This window comes from Lepus europaeus, chromosome 13 (assembly GCF_033115175.1).
Source record: "Lepus europaeus isolate LE1 chromosome 13, mLepTim1.pri, whole genome shotgun sequence".
Lineage (NCBI taxonomy): Eukaryota > Metazoa > Chordata > Mammalia > Lagomorpha > Leporidae > Lepus > Lepus europaeus.
Genome location: NC_084839.1, coordinates 22,952,108 through 22,972,043, shown reverse-complemented (window position 1 = coordinate 22,972,043; position 19,936 = coordinate 22,952,108). Strand labels below are relative to the sequence as shown.

Genomic DNA, 19,936 nt, shown 5'->3' with positions numbered 1-19,936 from the left:
GAAATTTAAAACTACATACTCTGTTCAAAAAGCCAAAATATGCTTTTCCCCACATCTTTCAGCCAAGAATCATGAATCTGTCTCCTTTAACATGTCACTTTTCTGGATGCTACTAAAACTATGCTGATTCTCTACTACATCCATCTGACCTTGCTACATAAGGAAAACCTCATTATTTGGAGAATGGGCTGGATTTTTTTTTTTTAAGCATTCGCAAAATATAATGCCCCAACTCTACTGGATAATATGAGCTAAATCACTGGGTCAAAAATCATTTGAAGCCAGAAATTTGAGAAAGAAGAAAAAGATCTTTCTGTCATCATCTCTCCAAAGTCACACCAAAACAACAAGGAAAACAACATAAATAAATTCTATCTTAATTTCAATGACTAAACATTGCAATTCCTATCACAATCGTTGAAGACAAAGAAATCCATGATTTCAGGGCCTGCTGAGGAAAATAACAAAAGGAGCAGGCCAATTTATGCCTCAGAACCTTGGAAAGCTTTAGCAGAGTTATCAGACACCAGGCAGAAAGGGAAGGCCTGGTTAAGTCAACACAAGGACATCTTAAGACACAGCTTCATCTCACACAGCTAGATATTCCTATTCCCTGAAGATCTACCAGGAGTCTAACTGCTATTCAGACAGTCTGAAACGGCTATCCTCTGAACTCAGGAACACTAGGAGGATTCAGTGGAGAATGGGGATAAGACTAAAAAGGAGATTAAACACAAATGTGTACAATTAAAGCTAAACCCATACTCACCACTGAAGGCCCTTTAGCTGCTTAGATTCAAAAGGGCAAGCAGCCAAATTAATACTCTCCTTCCCATGTACCAAGCAAGTAATATGATTGGCTTTCTCTGGAGAAACTGAATGGCTCAAGAAACAAGAGCTACAGACATCACAACTTGGATCTTCTCCCAGTGGGGGGAAAAAATAGGCTCACTGTTCCATCACCACCGTGTAGCAGAGTCCATCAGCGGAAAACCCTACCCATGATTACAGAGCTTGCAAACATCTCTTAAATGATTCATTCTTAATCATGAATACATAGCCTGAAATCACCAATTATTTGAATAAAGCCTCTAAAATAAAATACAGAATAAAAAGTGTAGGAGTGGCATTGTGGCACAGCGGGCTGAGCTGCCACTTGCAACCCAGGCAGCCCAAACCAGAATGCCAGTTTGAGCCCTGGCTGCTCAACTTCCAATCCAGTTTCCTGCAAGTGTGGCTGGGAGGGCAGTGGAGGACGGCCCAAGTACTTGGGCCCTACTATTATGGGGGAGATCCAGATAGAATTCCTGGCTGCTGGCTTTGGCCTGGCCCTTCCCTAGCTGTTGTGACCATGTGGGGAGGGAACCAGAACATGGAAGATTTCTGTCTCTCTCTCTATACCCTATCCTTCAAGTAGATGAAAATAAACATTTTAAAAGTTAAATTTGAGATCATCTCCCAGAAGTAGAACAAGTTAAAAAAGTTAGAGAACAGGAAATTAGACAATCCAGGAAGACCAACATTCAATTAAAAAGAAAACGAGGAGAGGTGTTGTGGCAAAGCAGGTTAAGTCACCTCTGGGGACACCTGCATCCTTTATCAGTGCTGATTCAAGTCCCAGGTACTCTGCACTTCAGAGCCAGCTTCCTTCTAATATCCTGCCTGGAAGGCATTAGATGATGGCTCAAGTATTTGGTTCTTGTCAGTCACATGGGAAACCTGGATAGTTCCCAGATCCTGGCTTTAGCCCAGTACTAGCTCTTGAGAGCATTTGGGGAGTGAACCAGTAGATACTAACTCGCTCGCTCACTCTCTTTCTCTCTGCCTATTTTCTTTTCCCTCTCTCTGTTACTCTGCTTTTCAAATAAATAAAAATAATGTCCTAAAGATTTATTTATTTATTTGAAAGGCAGAGTTAGAGAGAGAGAGAGAGAGGTCTTCCATCCACTGGTTCACTCCTGAAATGGCCTCAATGGTTGGAGCAGGGCCCATCCGAAGCCAGGAGCTTCTTTTGGGTCTCCCATGTGGGTGCAGAGGCCCGAGGACTTGGGCCATCTCCTACTGCTTTCCCAGGCCATTGCAGAGAGCTAGATCGGAAGTGGAGCAGCCAGGACTTCAACCGGAGCCCATCTCGCATGGCAGCACTGCAGGTGGCAGCTTTACCCACTACACCACAGCAGCCACAACATTGGCCCTTGCTTTACAAATAATAAAAATAATTAACATAAAAAAGAGGTGTGCACAGTTGACACACTGGTTAAAACTCTTCCTGGGATGCCTACATCCCATAATAGAGCTCCTGGGTTTGAGTCCCAGTTCCATTCTTAATTCTAGTTTTCTGCTACTGCACACCTGGGAAGGCAGCAGGTGATGGCTCCAGTCATTTGGCCTCTGCACCCACAGGGCTTGAGTTCCAAGTTCCAGGCTTCAGCCTGGCCCAACCCTGGCTGTGCAGACACTGAGGGAGTGAACCAGGGGAAGGGAGGATCTCTCTCTTTTAGATAGCATAGTGAATAAATAAAAGCAAACAGAAAATAAAGGGAAGGAAAATATAGAGGGAGAATACCGCAAGAAAATTTCAATAAGTAAAAGATCTGAAAAGGCCCATCAAGAGTACACAGAAAAATTGATTAAAAAAAAAATAAGTCCACAGGGTGGGTGTTTGCTGCAGCATCTAACGATGCCACTTGGGACACCTACAAGCCATATAGGAGTGCCTGGTTTGAGTCCTACCTCCATTTCAAATCTAGCTTCCTAATAAACACCCTGGGAGGCAGCAGATGATACTTCAAGTACTTAGGTCTCTGCCACCCACATGGTGACCCGGATTAAGTTCCAGGCTCCTCATTACAGCCTGGCCCACATCCAGCTAGTTATTGCAGGCATTTGGGCAGTGAAGCAGCAGGTGGTAGATCTGTTTCTCTTTCAAACAAAAAAATGAAAACAGATTTTAAAATTTTTTGCAAGACCCATCCACTAAGGGCATATGATTGTAAAATGTATTAATAGAAATTTAAAAAATTAAAAAATCTGAAACCTCCCAAGACAAACTAGGCTTTTTTTAAAAAAATTTTTTGTTTTAATAAAGATTTATGTATTTGAAAGTCAGAGTTACACAGAGAGAGGAGGAGAGGCACAGAGAGAGGTCTTCTATCCACTGGTTCACTCTCCAATTGACCGCAACGGCCAGAGCTGTGCCAATCTGAAGCCAGGAGCCAGGAGCCTCCACTGGGTCTTCCCATGCGGGGGCAGGAACCCAAAACTTGGACCATATTCTACTGCTTCCCAGGCCATTAGCAGAGAGCTGGATGGGAAGTGGAGCAGCCGGCGCCCACATGGGATGCCAGCACTGCAGGCAGCAACTTTTACTCGCTACACCGCAGTGCAGGCCCACAAAAAAGTTTGTTTTTTTGTTTTTTTTTTTTTAATTTGAAAGGCAGAGTTCATCCACTGGTTCACAACTCAAATTGCTGCAACGGCTACAGCTGAGCCGATCAGGAACCAGGAACCAGGAGCTTCCTCCAGGTATCCCACATGGGTGCAGGGGCCCAAGCACCAAACTAGGCTATTAATAAGGAGAAACAATCAAAATGATATTGCACTTGCCAGCATCATCAGATGCTACAAAAGTTTGGAATAATGCTTTCTAAACCCTAAAAAAATAAATAAAAAAATCCCCAGAATTCTCTGATCTGTCAAATACTCTGAGTAAAAAGAATTAAGACATGGTCAAACAGAGTCTCTGGGCCAGTGCTATGGTATAATAGGTTTGGCCTCCGCCTGCGGCACTGACATCCAGAGTTCCAGCAGCCCCACTTTCGATCCAGCTTCCTGTTATGGCCTGGGAAAGCAAAGGAAGATGGCCCAAGTGCTTGGGCCCCTGCACCCACGTGTCAGACCAGAGGAAGCCCCTGGCTCCTGGCTTCAGATCTGCCCAGCTCCAGCCATTGCAGGCATCTGGGGAGTGAACCAGTGGATGTAAGACCTCTCTGTCTTTCTCTCTCTCTCTCTCTCTCTCTCTCTATATATATATATATATATACACACACACACACACACACATATATATATATAAAACTCTGCCTCTCAAATAAATAGATCTTTAAAAAAAAAGTCTCAAAAATGTCCTTTTTCAGAAATGTGCCTTTGTACAAGAATCGACTAGAGGACATGCTCCAAGACAATAAACCAACAAAGGGATGGTAATAAACTAGATCACACAAAGAGGAATTACCAAGGCAATAGCTGTGCAACAGGCCTAATTAATAACCAGTCTACTGCTAAAGCAGGAGGGAGGGAGAATCTAAAAGAAAGCAGTGTCCAGGAAAACAACAGACACTGCAAGATAAACTCTCACATGTGGAAACTCATTTTGAGAAGTGATTGGAGGATGCAGGCAGACTAGATATGAGTAAAAGGAAATGAATAAAAGAAAATGTTTAACTTTAGAAGACAGGGAATAGGGTAGACTATCTGGCTAAATAAGGAATATTTGCATGGGCATATTAATGTAACCACCAGATATCAATTTAACAAGAATTGGAACAGAATGGGATGAGACTATAAAAGGCTAAAACTCTCACCAAGTATTAAATTAATGGCTCCAAAGATACCTCAATCAAAACACCACACCATATAAAAATCAACTCACACACAATTTTTTTAAAAGATTTTATTCATTTGATAGAGTTACAGAGAGAGGTAGAGACAGAGAGAGACGTCTTCCATCCACTGGTTCACTCCCCTGATGGCCGCAATGGCTGGAGCTGCGCCAGTCCGAAGCCAGGAGCCAGGAGCCAGGAGCCAGGAGCTTCTTCTGGATCTCCCACATGGGTTCAGGGGCCCAAGGATTTGGGCCATCTTCTACTGCTATCCCAGGCCACGGCAGAGAGCTGGATCGGAAGAGGAGCAGCCAAGTCTCAAACCAGCACCCATATGGGATGCAAGCAATTCAGGCCAGGGCATTAACCCACTGCGCCGGCTCCACTCACACACAATTTAACAGGTGAAACACAAAACCATAAACCCTAGGAAAAATACAGAAGAAACTCTTGGGGATTGAGGATAGACCGAACTCTTAGCCACAAAAGCATGGTTCATAAATGAACCCCATAAGAAGTTTTTTAAGTTTATTTTTATTTATTTGGGACAGCAAGAGCTAGAAGTATCTTCCACCTGCTAGTTCACTCCCCAAATGCCCTCAACAAGCAACAGCTGGGACAGGGCCAGGCCGAAGCCAGGAACTCCATCAACGTCTCCCACATGAGTGGCAGGGACCCAAGTACTTGAGTAATTGTCTGCTGTTTCTTAGGGTACACATTAGCAGTAAGCTGGGTCAAAGCCGAGGGGGGCGGCCAGTGCTGTGGCACAGTAGTAGGTTAAGCCTCAGCCTGCAGCGCCAGCATCCAATATGGGCACCAGTTCCAGTCTCAGCTGTCCCACTTTCGATCCAGCTCCCTTCTACTGGCCTGGAAAAGCAGTCAAAGATGGCCCAAGTGCTTGGACCCTTGCACCCATGTGGGAGACTCAGAAGAAGCGCCTACCTACAGATTAGCCCATCTCCAGATGTTGTGGCTTTTTGGGGAGTGAACCAAAGGATGAAAGACCTCTCTCTCTCTGTTTCTCCCTCTCTCTGTCTGTAACTCTGCCTCTCAAATAAAAATAAATAAATCTTATAGAAAAAAAAAAAAGTAGAGGTGGGATCTGACTCCAGGCACTGCAACGCAGAATGTGAATATCCCAAGCACCAACTTACCCAACTGTACTACAATGCCTGCTCCAGATTCTTAAACTTTTGCTCTGCAAAAGCCTGTGTGAAAAAGTTGAAAAGACATGCTACAGACTGGGAGAAAATGTCTGCTAACCACAGATGCAACAAAGGACTAGAATTCATTTTTTCCTTCAAGAAGCTGAAAGACAGAGAGAGAGACAAGAATTCCTATCTGCTGGTTCACTTCCCAGTTGTCCCCAACAGCCAGGGCTGGGCTTTGGCTGGACCGAAGCTGGGAGCCAAGAATTCAATCCAGGTCTTCCAGCTGGGTGACAGGAACTCAACTACTTGAGCCATTACCTGCTGCCTCCCGGGGTCTGCCCTGGCAGGAAGTGGAACTGGAAGCAGGAGTCAGGAATCAATTCCAGGCGCTCTGATATGAGAAGCAGATGTTGTAACCACTAAGCCAAACGCCAGCCCTAGCACTAGGATTTTAAATGTTTAAAAACCTTTCAAGATTCAAAAGTTAAACAAAGTTCTACCAATTCAATCAAAAGAAGGGCAACCACTGAACAGACGTTTCACTGAAAAAGATATACAAATGGCAAATAAGCACATAAAAAGATTAACCCCATTGATTGTTACAGAAATGAAAATTAAAAACCACGATGAGATAATCAGGACACAGTTATCAGAAAGGCTAAAATACAAAATAATGACAATGCCAAATGATAGTGAGGGTGAGAATGTGGAGGAATTGGCTCACTCGTAAACTGCTGGTGGGAGTGTACAATGGCACAGCTGTTCTGGAAACTTGGCAGTTTCTTATAAAACTAAATATGTAGTTACCAAGTGACCCAGCAACTGCACTCTTGGGTATTTATTCCAGAGAAATGAAAATTTATGACTACACAAAAACCTGTACACAAATATCCAAAGCATCTTTAAGTACAGTAAAACCAAGAATGAGCCTTGACATTCCTCAACAGGTGAATGGTTCAGCAAATTGTACTGTATCTATATCATGAAATACTACGTAACATCAAAAAAGAATTCTGGGGGTCAGTGTTGAGAACACCATTTACAACACCAGCATTCCATGTTTGCTTCTGATCCAGCTCCATGCTAATATGCTTGAAAAGAGAGCTGAAGATGGCCCAGGTCCTTAGCACTTGAGTTTCTCAGCGGATAGAATCTCTCTCTCGGCTCCTATCCCTCTTCTTCTCTCCCTCCATATTATTCGTTCAAATAAATATTTTTTAAAAAGTTATTAATACACATCACTTGGATGAAGCTCCAGGAAATTATACAGACTTAAAGAAAGGAAAAGAGCCAATCCCAAAAGGTTACAACCTGTAGTATTCCATTCATACTGCATTTGTGAAATGACAAAATTTTAGAAATGGAGGGCAGATTTGTAGTTATCAAGGAAGGGTTAGTGGGGAAAAACAGGGGTGGGGTATGGTTATGTAAAACAACACTGAGGACCCTTGTCCCTTGAACTGTTCAGTATCTTGACTGTGGTGGTGGATAAAACTTTCACAAGTGATAAAATTATATAGAATTTAGCACACACACGAATACAAATAAAACTAAGGAAATTTTAATAAGACCAGTATATTGTACTTGATAGCAATATCCTGGTTGTGATGTTATACTACAGTTTTGTAAAAATGTTACCACTGGGAGAAACTGGGCAAAGCATACAAGTACAAGGGATGCCCTCTGTATCTTTTACAACTGCAAGTGAATCTACAATTATCTTAATAAAAAGTTCAATTTTTTAAAGTCTGCATAAGCGCTGCTATTGATAGGAAAGAAACAAATCAACACTGTCCTCTGTTCTGATTTGATACATTGTACTTTTTGGTAACCAGAATAATTTTTCCATTTTCTACTCTAACAACCTTGGATGCTCTGTTCTGGGTCAAAGTGGAAATGTAGCATTCCATCACTGGCTGTTTTCTCTTCAAAAATGCTGATGGTATTTCCAAAAGCTCATAGAAAAAAAAAAGAATTTTGATGCAAAAAAATTTGAAAGCCACAGGTAGTTTTTTTCATAATACTATTTCCCATGAACTTTTTCATTTATTTATTTTCATTTTATTTGAAAGGCAGACAGAGATCTTCCATTCACATTGGTTCACTCCCCAAAATCTCCCAATAGCCAGAGCTGGGCCAGGTCAAAGCCAGGAGCCAGGAACTCCCTCCAGGTCTCCCCCACGGGTGGCAGGGACTCAAGTACATGAGCCATCACCTGCTGCTTCCCAGGGTGTGCATTAGCAGGAGTAGCCTGGACTTGAACCAAACACTCTGATGTGAGCTGCGGCAGCACCAACAGCAGATTCAAGCTGCTGCACCTAAGAAAGAGCCCTCTTACGCAGAGATTTCAAAATCTTTGCACTAAAATAAACTTATCTTTTAATTTCACTTTCCACAATCTTCTGAAGTAGCCTTACATTACTGTTTATCTCTGGAAGCAAGGATAAACATCAGTAACTCTTGCCTGAAAACCAAAATGCATGGCACTGTCTTCAAAGACAACTGTTTTCTTATTTCAGCTATCCCTTCAGATTGAGTTTTCTTCACCAAAATTTTATTTGATCATTTCTAATTCCTTTTCTTATAATCCACAGTTAATGGACTTATTCCATTAACTCTCATTATTCACACAGAGAAATCCAATCCAGGAAGTTCAGAAGATGGCTTCAGACAATATTAGTATTCTCTTAACCTCAACCACCTCTGTAGCTCCTCTAAACTGTTCCTTGATGCCTAGCTCCATACGAGATCCCCAGATCTCTTTAGCTAATCACGTACCTTATGCTTTACACTAAATAATGATTTCCTATTTGTTAAGCTGATACTCCACAAGCCTCCAGTTCTCTGTTCATCACAGCTGCTACCATGGCACTGCCTGGACAACCTCGCCCTGTTGCGTTACAAGCTGAAATAGATGTTGATATTTTTCCAATCATTCTTTTCCTTTTACACACCAAGAAGAGATCAATAATCAGAAGTTCACCTGCCATACCTTGTCCATGATTACACACCGTAAACCTTGAAAAAAAAAAAATTAACTTTCTCAACTCTACCTTATTATGCTGTAAGTTTGCAAAGAATAAGCAACCTGAACAAAACCTTTTTCAAAAATTATGTATATATTTATTTATTTATTTATCAGGCAGAGTTAGAGAGAGAGAGGACCAGCACTGTTGTGGTGCTGGCATCCCACATGCACTCCAGTTTGAGTCCCTACTGCTTCACTACTGGTCCAGAGCCCTGTTTGTGTGGGAAAGCAGCAGAGGATCGCCCAAGTCTTTAGGCACCTGCACCCATATGGGAGACCGGAAGAAGCTCCTGACTCCAGATAGGCACAGCTCCATTGCAGCCTTTTGGGGAGAGAACCAGCAGATGGAAGATCTCTCTCTGTCTCTCCTCTCTCTGTAACTCTGATTTTCAAATAAATAAATAAATAAAGGGGGGGGGGGGCGGGGGACAGAGATCTTCCATCCATTGGTTCATTGGGGCTGAGCCAGGCCAAAGCCAGGAGCCAAACTCTATCCAGGACTCCCACAACGGTGGCAGGGGCCCAAGCACTGCTTTCCCAGGCACATCAGCAGAGAGCTGGATGGGAAGCAGAGCAGCCAGGAATCAAACCAGCACTCCATATAGAGCACTTAACTCACAGCACCACAACACCAGTTCCCTGAACAAAATCTTGATATTAGGTGCTAAGACCTGTTACTTCTCAGCTCTTACCAAAGAGACAGAGAAAGGGAAGGGAGAACCACAGTAACTCCACTTTGCAAACTAAAATTTAAGAAAAAAAAAAAAAAAGACTTCTTAAAAAACAGTTGGCACCGATGCTGTAGTGTAGCAGGTAAAGCCTCTGCCTGCAATACCAGTATCCCACACGGGAGCAAGTTCAAATCCCAGCTGCTCCACTTCCAATCCAGCTCTCTGCTATGGCCTGGGAAAGCAGAAGATGGCCCAATTCCTTGAGCCCCTGCACCCGTGTGGGAGACCCAGAAGAAGCTCCGGGCTCAGGATCGGCCCAACTCGGGTCATTGCAGCCATTTGGAGAGTGAACCAGCAGATGGAAGACTTTTCTCTCTCTCTGCCCTTTTTTTTTTTTTAAAAAAATATGTATTCATTTATTTGAAAGTCAGTTACACAGAAAGGAGGGGCAGAGATAGAGAGAGAGGGGTCCTCCATCCGCTGGCCAACTCCCCAGTTGGCCACATCAGCCGGAGCTGCGCCGATCCAAAGCCAGGAGCCAGGAGCTTCCTCCAGGTCTCCCATGCAAGTGCAGGGCCATCTTCCACTGCTTTCCCAGGCCACAGCAGAGAGCTGGATCAGAAGTAGAGCAGCTGGGTTGAGAATCACTGCCCATATGGGATGCCAGCATGGCAGGCAGCAGCTTTAACCACTATGCCACAGCATCAGCCCCTCTCTCTGCCTTTCAAATAAATAATTAAAAAAAAAAAATTAAATTCTGGCCGGCGCCGCAGCTCACTAGGCTAATCCTCCACCTTGCGGCGCTGGCACACCGGGTTCTAGTCCCGGTCAGGGCACCGGATTCTATCCCGGTTGCCCCTCTTCCAGGCCAGCTCTCTGCTGTGGCCAGGGAGTGCAGTGGAGGATGGCCCAAGTGCTTGGGCCCTGCACCCCATGGGAGACCAGGATAAGCACCTGGCTCCTGCTATCGGATCAGCGCGGTGCACCGGCCGCAGTGCGCTACCGCGGCGGCCATTGGAGGGTGAACCAATGGCAAAAGGAAGACCTTTCTCTCTGTCTCCCTCTACTGTCCACTCTGCCTGTCAAAAATAAAAAAAATAAAAATAAAAAAAAAATTTTTTTTAACTTAAATTCTGGCTGGTGCTGCAGCTCACCAGGCTAATCCTCCACCTGCGGCACCGGCACCCCGGCCGGGTTCTAGTCCCGGTTGGGGCACCGGTTCTGTCCCGGTTGCTCCTCTTCCAGTCCAGCTCTCTGTTGTGGCCCAGGAAGGCAGTGGAGGATTGCCCAAGTGCTCAGGCCCTGCACCCGCATGGGAGACCAGGAGGAAGCACCTGGCTCCTGGCTTCAGATCAGCACAGCGTGCCAGCCGTAGCAGCCATTTGGGAGGTGAACCAAAGGAAGGAAGACCTTTCTCTCTCTCTCTAACTCTGCCTGTCAAAAAATAATTAATTAATTGATTAATTAAATTCTGAGGATAAGAAACATGGCCCAGAATGGAACTGGCTCTGTATTCTAATCAAAGCTCCTTTACTCATCAGTCCCACAACCTTCACCGCTCCAATCCCAGTTTCCCCACCTGAAAATTCACTTAGGAGTCACTCCTGCACCAACAGTCTGATTCTAACAGTCCAAGGAGGTCCATGTAGATAGGCAAAACACAGAAAGACAAAACTGCCTTTGCTCTCTAGAAGTACGGAGTCATACTAACACACAGGAAAAGATGATAAATGGTCCTCCTGGCTCACTGTCCACTGGCTAACAGGAGCCCTCACTGGAATGGGAGAGTCACCTGTGATCCAATGCTCTTTTAGAGTTGAGTCAAACGCTGAATAGCTTTTCTGGTTTTGGTTTTTGGAGGGAGGTGGCAAAATACACATAACAAAATTTACCATTTAAACTAATTTTTTAAATCGTGGTTAAAAAAACCACATGTAACATGAGATTTACCAGCTTAGCCTTTTCAGGTTCAGTAAAGGGCAATCAGTCCCCCACATCTGCACATCAAAACCATTTGGGGGAGAAAAATGTCTGTACTGAACATGTTCGATTCCCTAAAGAACAGCATTTACATTGCAGTAGGCATTAAACACAACTGTGAGATAACTCAAAGCACATAGGAGGACTGCACAAATTATCTGCCGATACTACTACGCCAGGTCATCCCTGAGTAGGAGGGGGGCCTGGAACCGACCCTCCTCCAAAACTGACAGTGTCACATTGTGTATCATGTGTCACATTACATACAACAGATCTTGCAAAATGAAACAGGCCTTTTCATCCTCATTAAACAACTCTCTACTTCTTCCTCCCTTACATCCCTGGTAATCACCATCCTAAGTTTATGTTCCTATGAATTTGACAATTTCAGATACTTCATATCAGTAGAATCACACAGCTTTTGTCTTTTTGTTCATTTTAACTATTTTTAAGTGTGTGATTCAGTGGTATTAAATACACTCATATTATGCAACCATAACCACCTGTTATAGTTTGAACATGATTTGGTTCCCCAACTCATGCATTTAAGCCCCGAAGTCTTATATTAATGGTTAATGGATTAATGTTGCTGGATTAAAGGTGGAGGTTTGATCCAGTTACACAGTCTGAAGGTAGGGCCTTTGAGAAGAGATTGTGTTGGCTTAGGTTGCTAAGGTGGAGCCCTGTGAACTGACCATAACTGCTTTAGACAGACAGACTCCCTATTTGTCTGTCTCTACTTCCTGACTCGCCCGGTCATCATTCTTCCACACATGCTCTCCCAATGCCAGCCTCTACCCTCATCAGATGCCAGACTAATGGGGTCATATAATCTTAGACTGTGAACCTCCAAAACCATAAACTGACATAAACCTCCTTCCTTCATAAGTAGTTCCTCTCAGACTTTTTAAAGATTTATTTATTTGAACAATAGAGGGATGGTGGGTTGGGAGAGCGGAGATCCTCCACACACTAGTTCATTCCCCAAGTGGCCATACAGTTAGGGCTAGGGCAGGCCAAAGCCAGGAGCCAGGAACTCCATCCTGGGCTCCCGCATAGGTGGCAGGGACTCAAGTCATTGAGTCAGCACTTGCTGCTTCCCAGGTGCATTAGCAGGGAGCTTGACTGGAAGCAGAGTAGCTGGGACTCAAACCAGCACTCTAACATGGGAAGCTGGTAGCCCAAGTGGTGGCTTAACCAACCAGGCCACAACGCCCACCCTGTCAGAAATTTTAAAGAAAAGAAATCTAACACACCACTCTCCATGCTTCCGAACTTTTTCATCCTCTCATACTAAAATTCTGTGCCCAATAAGCAGTACAGTAACTCCATTACCCTGTTCCCTAGGCCCCCAGTAAACCTTTATTCTACTTTATGAATTTGTCTATTCTGGGTATCTCAATACTTATCCCATTGTGTCTGGTTTATTTCACTTAGTATGTTTTTCAAGATTCATCCATGTTGCAGCACATATCAGGATTTCATTCCCTTTTTTTAAAATGCATTTATTTCAAAGGCAAACTTACAGAGAACAGGAGACACGGAGAAACAGAGATCTTAAATGAGCTGGTTTACTCCACAAAGGGCTGCAAGAGCTGGGGTTAGGCCAGGCTGAAGCTAGGAGAGCGTGGAACCTCATCTGGGTCTCCCACATGAGTAGAACATTAGCACCATTTTCCTCTGCATTCCCAGGTTTAGTAGGGAGGTAGAAGGAAAGTGGAGCAGCCAGGACTCAAACCAGCACTCACACGGGATGCCAGCATTTCAGGCACCACACCACAACACTGGCTTCCTTTTTAAAGCCTGAATAATAGTCCACTGTATGTAAATACATTTTGTTTATTAACCATTCATCCATCAATGGACATCTGGGTTGCTTCTACCTTTTAGCTACTGTGAATTATGCTACTATGAACACTAGTGTACAAACCCTCTATTCAAGTTCCCACTTTAAATTCTTTTGCATATAATTTAGAAGCAGAATTTATAGGATCACACGGTAACACTTCCCTTTTTTTATTTTATTTATTTACTTGATAGGTAGTTACAGAAGAGGGAGAAACAGAAAGTCTTCCATCTGCTAGTTCAATCCCCAAATGGCCGCAATGGCCCGAGCTGGGCCAATCCAAAGCCAGGAGCCAGGAGCTTCTTCCAGTTCTCCCACGCAGGTACAGGGGCCCAAGGACGTGGGCCATCTTCTACTGCTCTCCCAGGCCAAAGCAGAGAGCTGGATTGGAAGAGGAGCAGCCGAGACATAAACCAGCACCCATATGGGATGCTGGAGCTAAGGTGAAGGCTTAGCCTACTACACCGCAAGGTCAGCCCCTCCCCGCCCCTTTCTTTTAAAGAAACCATTTCACTTTCTCACCAGGAATACACCAAGACTCCAATTTCTCCACATCCTCACCAACACTTATTTTTGTCTTTTTTTATGAAAGCCATCCTAAATGGATATAAAGTGATATTTCATGACGGTTCTGATTAGCATTTCCCTAATTATTAGTGATGGTGAGAATTTTTTATCTGCATGTTGGCCATTTGTGTATCTTCTTCAGATAGTTTTTAATCAAGCTGAAAAGGACGTGTTCAAGTGAGAAAAACTGCTCAGGTACTCTGGCATTCCTGCAGCATGAGCTGCTTGCGTACTAGAGCAGAGCCCAGACATGTTGAATATCACAAAGCGTTGGCTCATTTCTCTAAAAAGCAGTCATGCTCCATAAAAAATGGGTTTGGTTCAACTGAATCCATCAGTTCTTAAATGCAGGTTAGTGGAACCAACCTACAATTCCCAAGCATAGCAGAAGCATTCAAGACCACCAAAAAATGTATTATATCTTTCCCAGGGGCAACAGCCTTTATCGATTTAATTTTCACATGGTGCCCAGAGACTCCATTTCCCAAGATACTCCCTATGGAAACAGTAGTAGTAAGTCTAGGGGTGCAGGGAGAATTACCACCACCAAAGACAGTACATTCAGCGGAAACAGTCCACTAAAACTTTGTGTTGGGGCACAGTTCATGTAACTACCGTATCACTAATGGGCAAAACTTTCATCAGCTCATACTGTCAAGAAGAGTCATTGTCATATCAGGCACTGAAACCTGTTCATCCAAAATCAGCAACTCTCTCAAGCAACTACTCTTCAATAAGATTTGAATTTCCAAGACCAGTTTTGCCCTAAAATCACTGTTAGCCAAACAGCCAATACTGTTAAGTAAAACCTGATCCCAATCTACTTCAAGTACTGCTCAGAAAGTAAAAGGGAAAAATATTAAAATAAACTAGCTCCAATGCTGTATCAAGAGGATCTTGACTGTGCTACCTATCTGCCTCCCTTTATTCATTATTTATCATGCACCAATTTAACACAGGGACTCTTCTGGGTGCTTAGCACACACTATCAGACAAAAAAAAAAGATCTTTGCCCTTGTGAAATGTATACTAAGTACTCCAGTGTCCTTGGATTCACTTTGAGATTGGATAAATGTGGAACATACCAGTAATTTGTTTTTGTTAACTATGTCTGCAATAAATCTGACCAAAAATGTTATACATAATATCTAGCATAGATGTGTGAAAATTTAAAGTATAGAGAAAAAGTTAAATGCAGTAGTCTTTGTGAGCACTGTTAAATAAGCATCCCAAATCCTTAAAAAAATTTTTTCAAAGAATCGATAGTGAAAACAATTGCTCCTGAAACGACAGCTTGCATTATTTTGGCCACTTGGTCCTTCTACACAGATTTCAAATGTTTTAACAATCAAGTGACAAATCATAAATTTTACAGTCATTTATGCTTAGAGAATGCTCTAGATTAAAACAAACCCTAGTCAGCTGACATTTTAAATGTCTTAAAAGTATTATACACTGAAAAAATTTCTAACCTTCTGCACATTGCCAACTGGCTACTTTAGGTCGTTTAGACATGGACTGTCCAATATGGTAGCCACTAGCACATGCGGCTATTGTGGACTTGAAGTACGCATAATCTTAACCAAGATAAACTAAGTATAACTTACAAACAAGAGAAAAAGAATGTAAAATATCTTAATAATTTTTAAATCTTGTTACACAACAAAATAGCATTTTGGATATGAGTTTAAATATATTAAAACCTAACTTTCTTGGACGTGGTTATCAAAAAAAGTTAAATTATATATGTGACTCACATTATTTCTTTTGAACAGTATGGGTTTACGACAACAGACTTCCAAACCTGTGCACAGAGCTAGTACACAAAGCTTACAGTATTCAACATCTTACATATAAAATATCAAAAACTTTTTTAATGTTTCTGTCCCTCTGTTCTTGGGTGGTCTTGTAAACACAAACAATTCTGTGCTTGGATTTTATACTTTTTACTTATTAATCTTCACTTTTTATCTGAAAAGCAGGGGGAGGTGAGGGGAATGGGAGGAGGGAGGGGAGAACACACTCATGAGCCTCCCAGGGTCTCCACTAGCAGGAAACTGAGCCAGGCCTGGAACCAGGCACCATGAAATGGACGCGAGCGTCCCAACCACTGGGCCAAATGCCACCCCGCAAACATTTTTATATTAAAATGCTGAAAATGTCAGAACCTAATGTGAAACTGTTTAGCAGAGCAACAACAAATTTCTGGGAGACCGGGGTGCAGGCCGTTCCGTCTGTGAGTAACACGTTCCGCCCCACTTCAGAAGCAGAAGGGCCACGCACTCCATGCAGTTTAGATGCACTGCGCTCCTAGGAAGTGCCTGGCACCACGCAAGTGACTGTCACTAACCCACAAAACCCTCACAACTACCCTACCTGCCAGATCTCATACCCAACACTATTTAAAGGGAAAAAAAAGAAAAACCTGGAGCAGTGAAAGGGTAAGTGACCTGCCAAAGTCACACAGACAGTAACCCAGCAGGCTTGATCCAACGTCCCCCACATTTTCCCAAGTATAAGGACCACACAAAAAGAGTACGCCTTTACTTTACAGGGCTGAGCTTTGGAAGTGGGTACACAGCCACAGAAAGACTGAAGTAGACCACGTACTGCTTTTCTTCCTACCCTCCACCCCTCCCAAGGCAGGTTCAAGTTGGCCACAGGAATTAAATCCCCAACGACTGCAGGTCTGCTGTGTCCCCCTTTCCCGGCCCTCTGGTCCAATTCCTATCTGTCCCGTAGTCTTCATCTCAGATGCAGCCCCACTTTCACGCCCCACCGTGACTGTTCCCACTGCAACGCCCCTCAGGGGGTCTACTGTGTTCACCTGTTATCCCCAGTGTCAGAAACAGTGCCTAGCGTTAGGTGCTCAATAAATATTTGCTGATCAGCCTAACCACCTGACCCACCCAGCAACAGCTAAAAGCGCAATATTAAAAGCACACTTGGTGCTGGGGGTGCTAACCCACAAAGCAGAGAACACACGCTCTGAGTCTCACAAATGTACGAGAGAGAGCATGATGACACTCAGAAAGTAACGACTTTCCCCCAAAGAAGGTGAGTCAAATATCCATTTCAAATAATCCCTTGTCTAATTTAATTTCGCCACTGTTTATTTTGTGAGAATGAAGTGAGTAGCCGATAAATACATGCCATAAGAAATCCAAACCAACGATTTCAGTAATGCTACAAATTGGCTGAAACCAACTTAATTTTGACACTTTGGTCCAATTCAATAAAGACTGCAGCTCCTTTTAAAGTAGCCCCAATCCTAAACTAGTTGCACTGAACAGCAGGTTTCATTGCACTGCCCAGTGCTGAGCGCTGGGCTCCAAGTGACAGAGGCAGCCGAGCAATTCGCCGTGTGTTGGGCAAGAGGCTGGGTTTCACGCACACTTACTACTTGAAAACAACTCGGGTTAGTGCCACGCAAAAGGGACTTTCTTAGCGCTTTTCCTTTCTTTTCCTAAACGGGAAACCTATTTCGAAGGTCAACACCAAGTAATTCTGAAACAGGGGGTGGGCTGCGACTGGCAGAACGGTTTCCTGTAAACCCAGCGTCGAGTACAACAGCAGGGCGAGTGTGAGTGTGTGGCCTCACGCCTTGAGGTCTGAGCACACGAACCGAGCATCGCCCCCCATCGCGGCCAGCACGCCAGGGTCCCACCCCAAGCACCAGTCTCCGACTGCCTGACACATCAACGGATTAGTCAACGCAGGCAACGCACTTTTCCCCTCTAATTTGCCTGAATTATTCCTCACACAAACCCTCAGGTTTACTCTAAGCACCATATGGAATCCTGTACAAACCCAGGCCCCTTCCCAAACAGCCAACACGGCTTCTCCCCCAACCACTCGGATGGGTCCCCAACCATACCCCACAGGCTGGGCAACGCCACACAAATAGGAAAAAGCCGGCCCAAGTCGCGGCCGGAGCCGTGGGTAAAAGGCTGCCTCATCCTAACAGCAGGCGCTGGGCAGGGACCGGATGGAAAGCCTGGAAGACCCCGCCCCAGCCAGCTCGAAGCCGATTCAAACAGCAACTTGGGGCTGGCGTCTGGGCTCGGAATCGCCGGAACAAAGGCGTATATCACGGGAAGCAAGATGTCTGGGGCGAAGAGAAACGGCTCGCAGCGCAGGGAGCGCGCCCCGTCCTCCCGCGGCTCTTACCTATGGTGGAAATAAAGGTGGTGTTGAAGGCATCATCCGAAAAGCGAAAAAGGACGCAGGTCTTGCCCACTCCCGAGTCCCCGATCAGGAGCAGCTTGAAAAGCAGGTCGTACGTCTTCTTCGCCATTGGGAGGGGCGGCTCGGGCTCTCGCCGCCGGCGGCCCCAAGGGATCGGCCCCGCTCACCACGGCCAACTCCTCTCCCGGGCGTTCTCAGGCCGGAGGACGGGGCAGGCGTGGGAAAGCCGCGGGCTGGCGAGGGCGCGGGCGACCTCCGAGCGGCCTCGGCCGGGAAGCCCCGACGGTGGCGGCGTCCGGTGCCTCCGAGGGCGGCGACCGCGGCTCCGCAGCCTCTCCCAGCCGCTGCTCCCGGTTCCGGGGAGTCGGTCGGGACAAAATGGCCTCCCCTCCCCCCTCGGGGCTGCTCGGCCGGGACGCTCCCGCGGGCGGGCGAGAGGGCGCTGCCGTCGAGGGAGCGCTTGCGGGCGTGAGGGCGGGTGTCTCTCCGGAGCGGCGACTCCCCGCAGGGACGCGGCGAGGGCGGCGAAGCAGGACCCCGAGCCGACGAGCCCAGCTACATAGCCCCAGGAAGCCGAGCCGCCCCGGCCAGAGCCACCTTTTCCCCGTGCCCTCTCACGCCGGCGTGCGCGCTGCCTGGGACGCACGCAAGGACGTACGCCCGCCCTCCCCTCGCGCCCTCGCCCTGCGGCCCGCCTCTGCGCACGCGCGCAGGAGGGCGTGGGCGCCTGCCGGGGCGGAGAGCCGAGGGCCCGGGTCCGCGAGCCTCGGACTGAGTCCGAGCCGAGTAGGGGAGAGGGGAGGAGCTAGAGAGGGCGAGGCCGCGGGCGCGCTCCCTGCGGCCGCCTGATAGGGTGCGCGGCCGTGCGAGCACGCCCCGCGGCGGGCGGGGCTGGCTGCGGACTGCGCAGGCGCGGCGCGGCCGGGTCGCCCGTGGGTGCCCCGCGCCCCCTCCTTCCCGGGGCCGCGCCGGGCTCTGTGGGGCGTGTGGGGCCGGGGGTCTCGGCGCGGCGACCTGCCCGGGTGGCTGTCGGGCCCTGGGTAGCCATACGTGCGAGCGAGGGGAGCACCCTCACGGTGTAAGGGGCTCTCGGCTCGGACGCGGAGCCTCCCTGCAGGCCCTCCCTCGCGACCGCCGTGACGGGGAGAGCTCCGCCCCGGTTCCCTTAAGGAGCCAGAGGTGGCGTGGAGGAGAGCGGCCGTCTGGGACGGGGAGACTGGCCTCGCCGCTCGGAGCGCGCTGATGCAATCGGCCTTCCCGGGCGAGCAGGCGGGGGCCGAGGAACACCTGGGCGCGGGCGGCGGGGCGCCTGCTGCGGGCCTTTGCGGGCGCTGCCCGCCCGCGGGGGACGGCGGGGAAACGGTCCGCTCCCCGCACTGGTGTCCGCACCCCCTCTTCCTTTCTTGCCGCCGGCAGCGGGTGCACTCGGGGTGCCCCTCAGTCCTCACGCCGACATCTTTCCTCGGTCCAGCATCGCCGACATGGACCTAAAGGGCGTCCTTCAGGCAGTCCCGGTCATCCTGGTTCGGCCTCCGTTCCTAAAAGTCGTGTGTCACCTGCTCTTCCCCCAGCGGCCCTAAGGCCGGGCCCCTGGAGACGCTGGTCTGCTTCGCTTGGTTTATTTGCTAGCGCTTCTTTGTCTTCTGGCTTTAACCCGCTCGGAATGATTCTTCCTCCCGCTGGCACGGTCTTGGGCTAAGACCAACAATTCTAAAATAGGCTGGCTATGCAAATGAGCGAGCCGCGGCCAGTGTCTCCCACCCTGTCATCTCTCAGACTCAGGACGTGGAACCTGGGAAAATCTTCAGTGTTAGCTTGATTGTTCCTATCGAAACAGGCTCGATTGTAAAGCATCTTAAAAGTGTCATGTTTCTCTTAAATGTTTATTTACTTGGTTGAGAAAG

The 19,936-nt window shown here is 46.6% G+C and overlaps 1 protein-coding gene across 1 annotated transcript in view; it reads right to left on the bottom strand.

Moving 5' to 3' along the window:
• Nucleotides 1-18,640, bottom strand: part of RAB10 (RAB10, member RAS oncogene family) — a 95,047-nt gene extending 76,407 nt beyond the window's left edge. Inside the window, exon 1 of the mRNA XM_062209108.1 lies at nt 18,015-18,640. Within this exon, the coding sequence (XP_062065092.1) occupies nt 18,015-18,141 (127 nt within the window). The 5' untranslated portion in view covers nt 18,142-18,640. The remainder of the gene's footprint in view (nt 1-18,014) is intronic.
• Nucleotides 18,641-19,936: the final 1,296 nt, after the last annotated feature.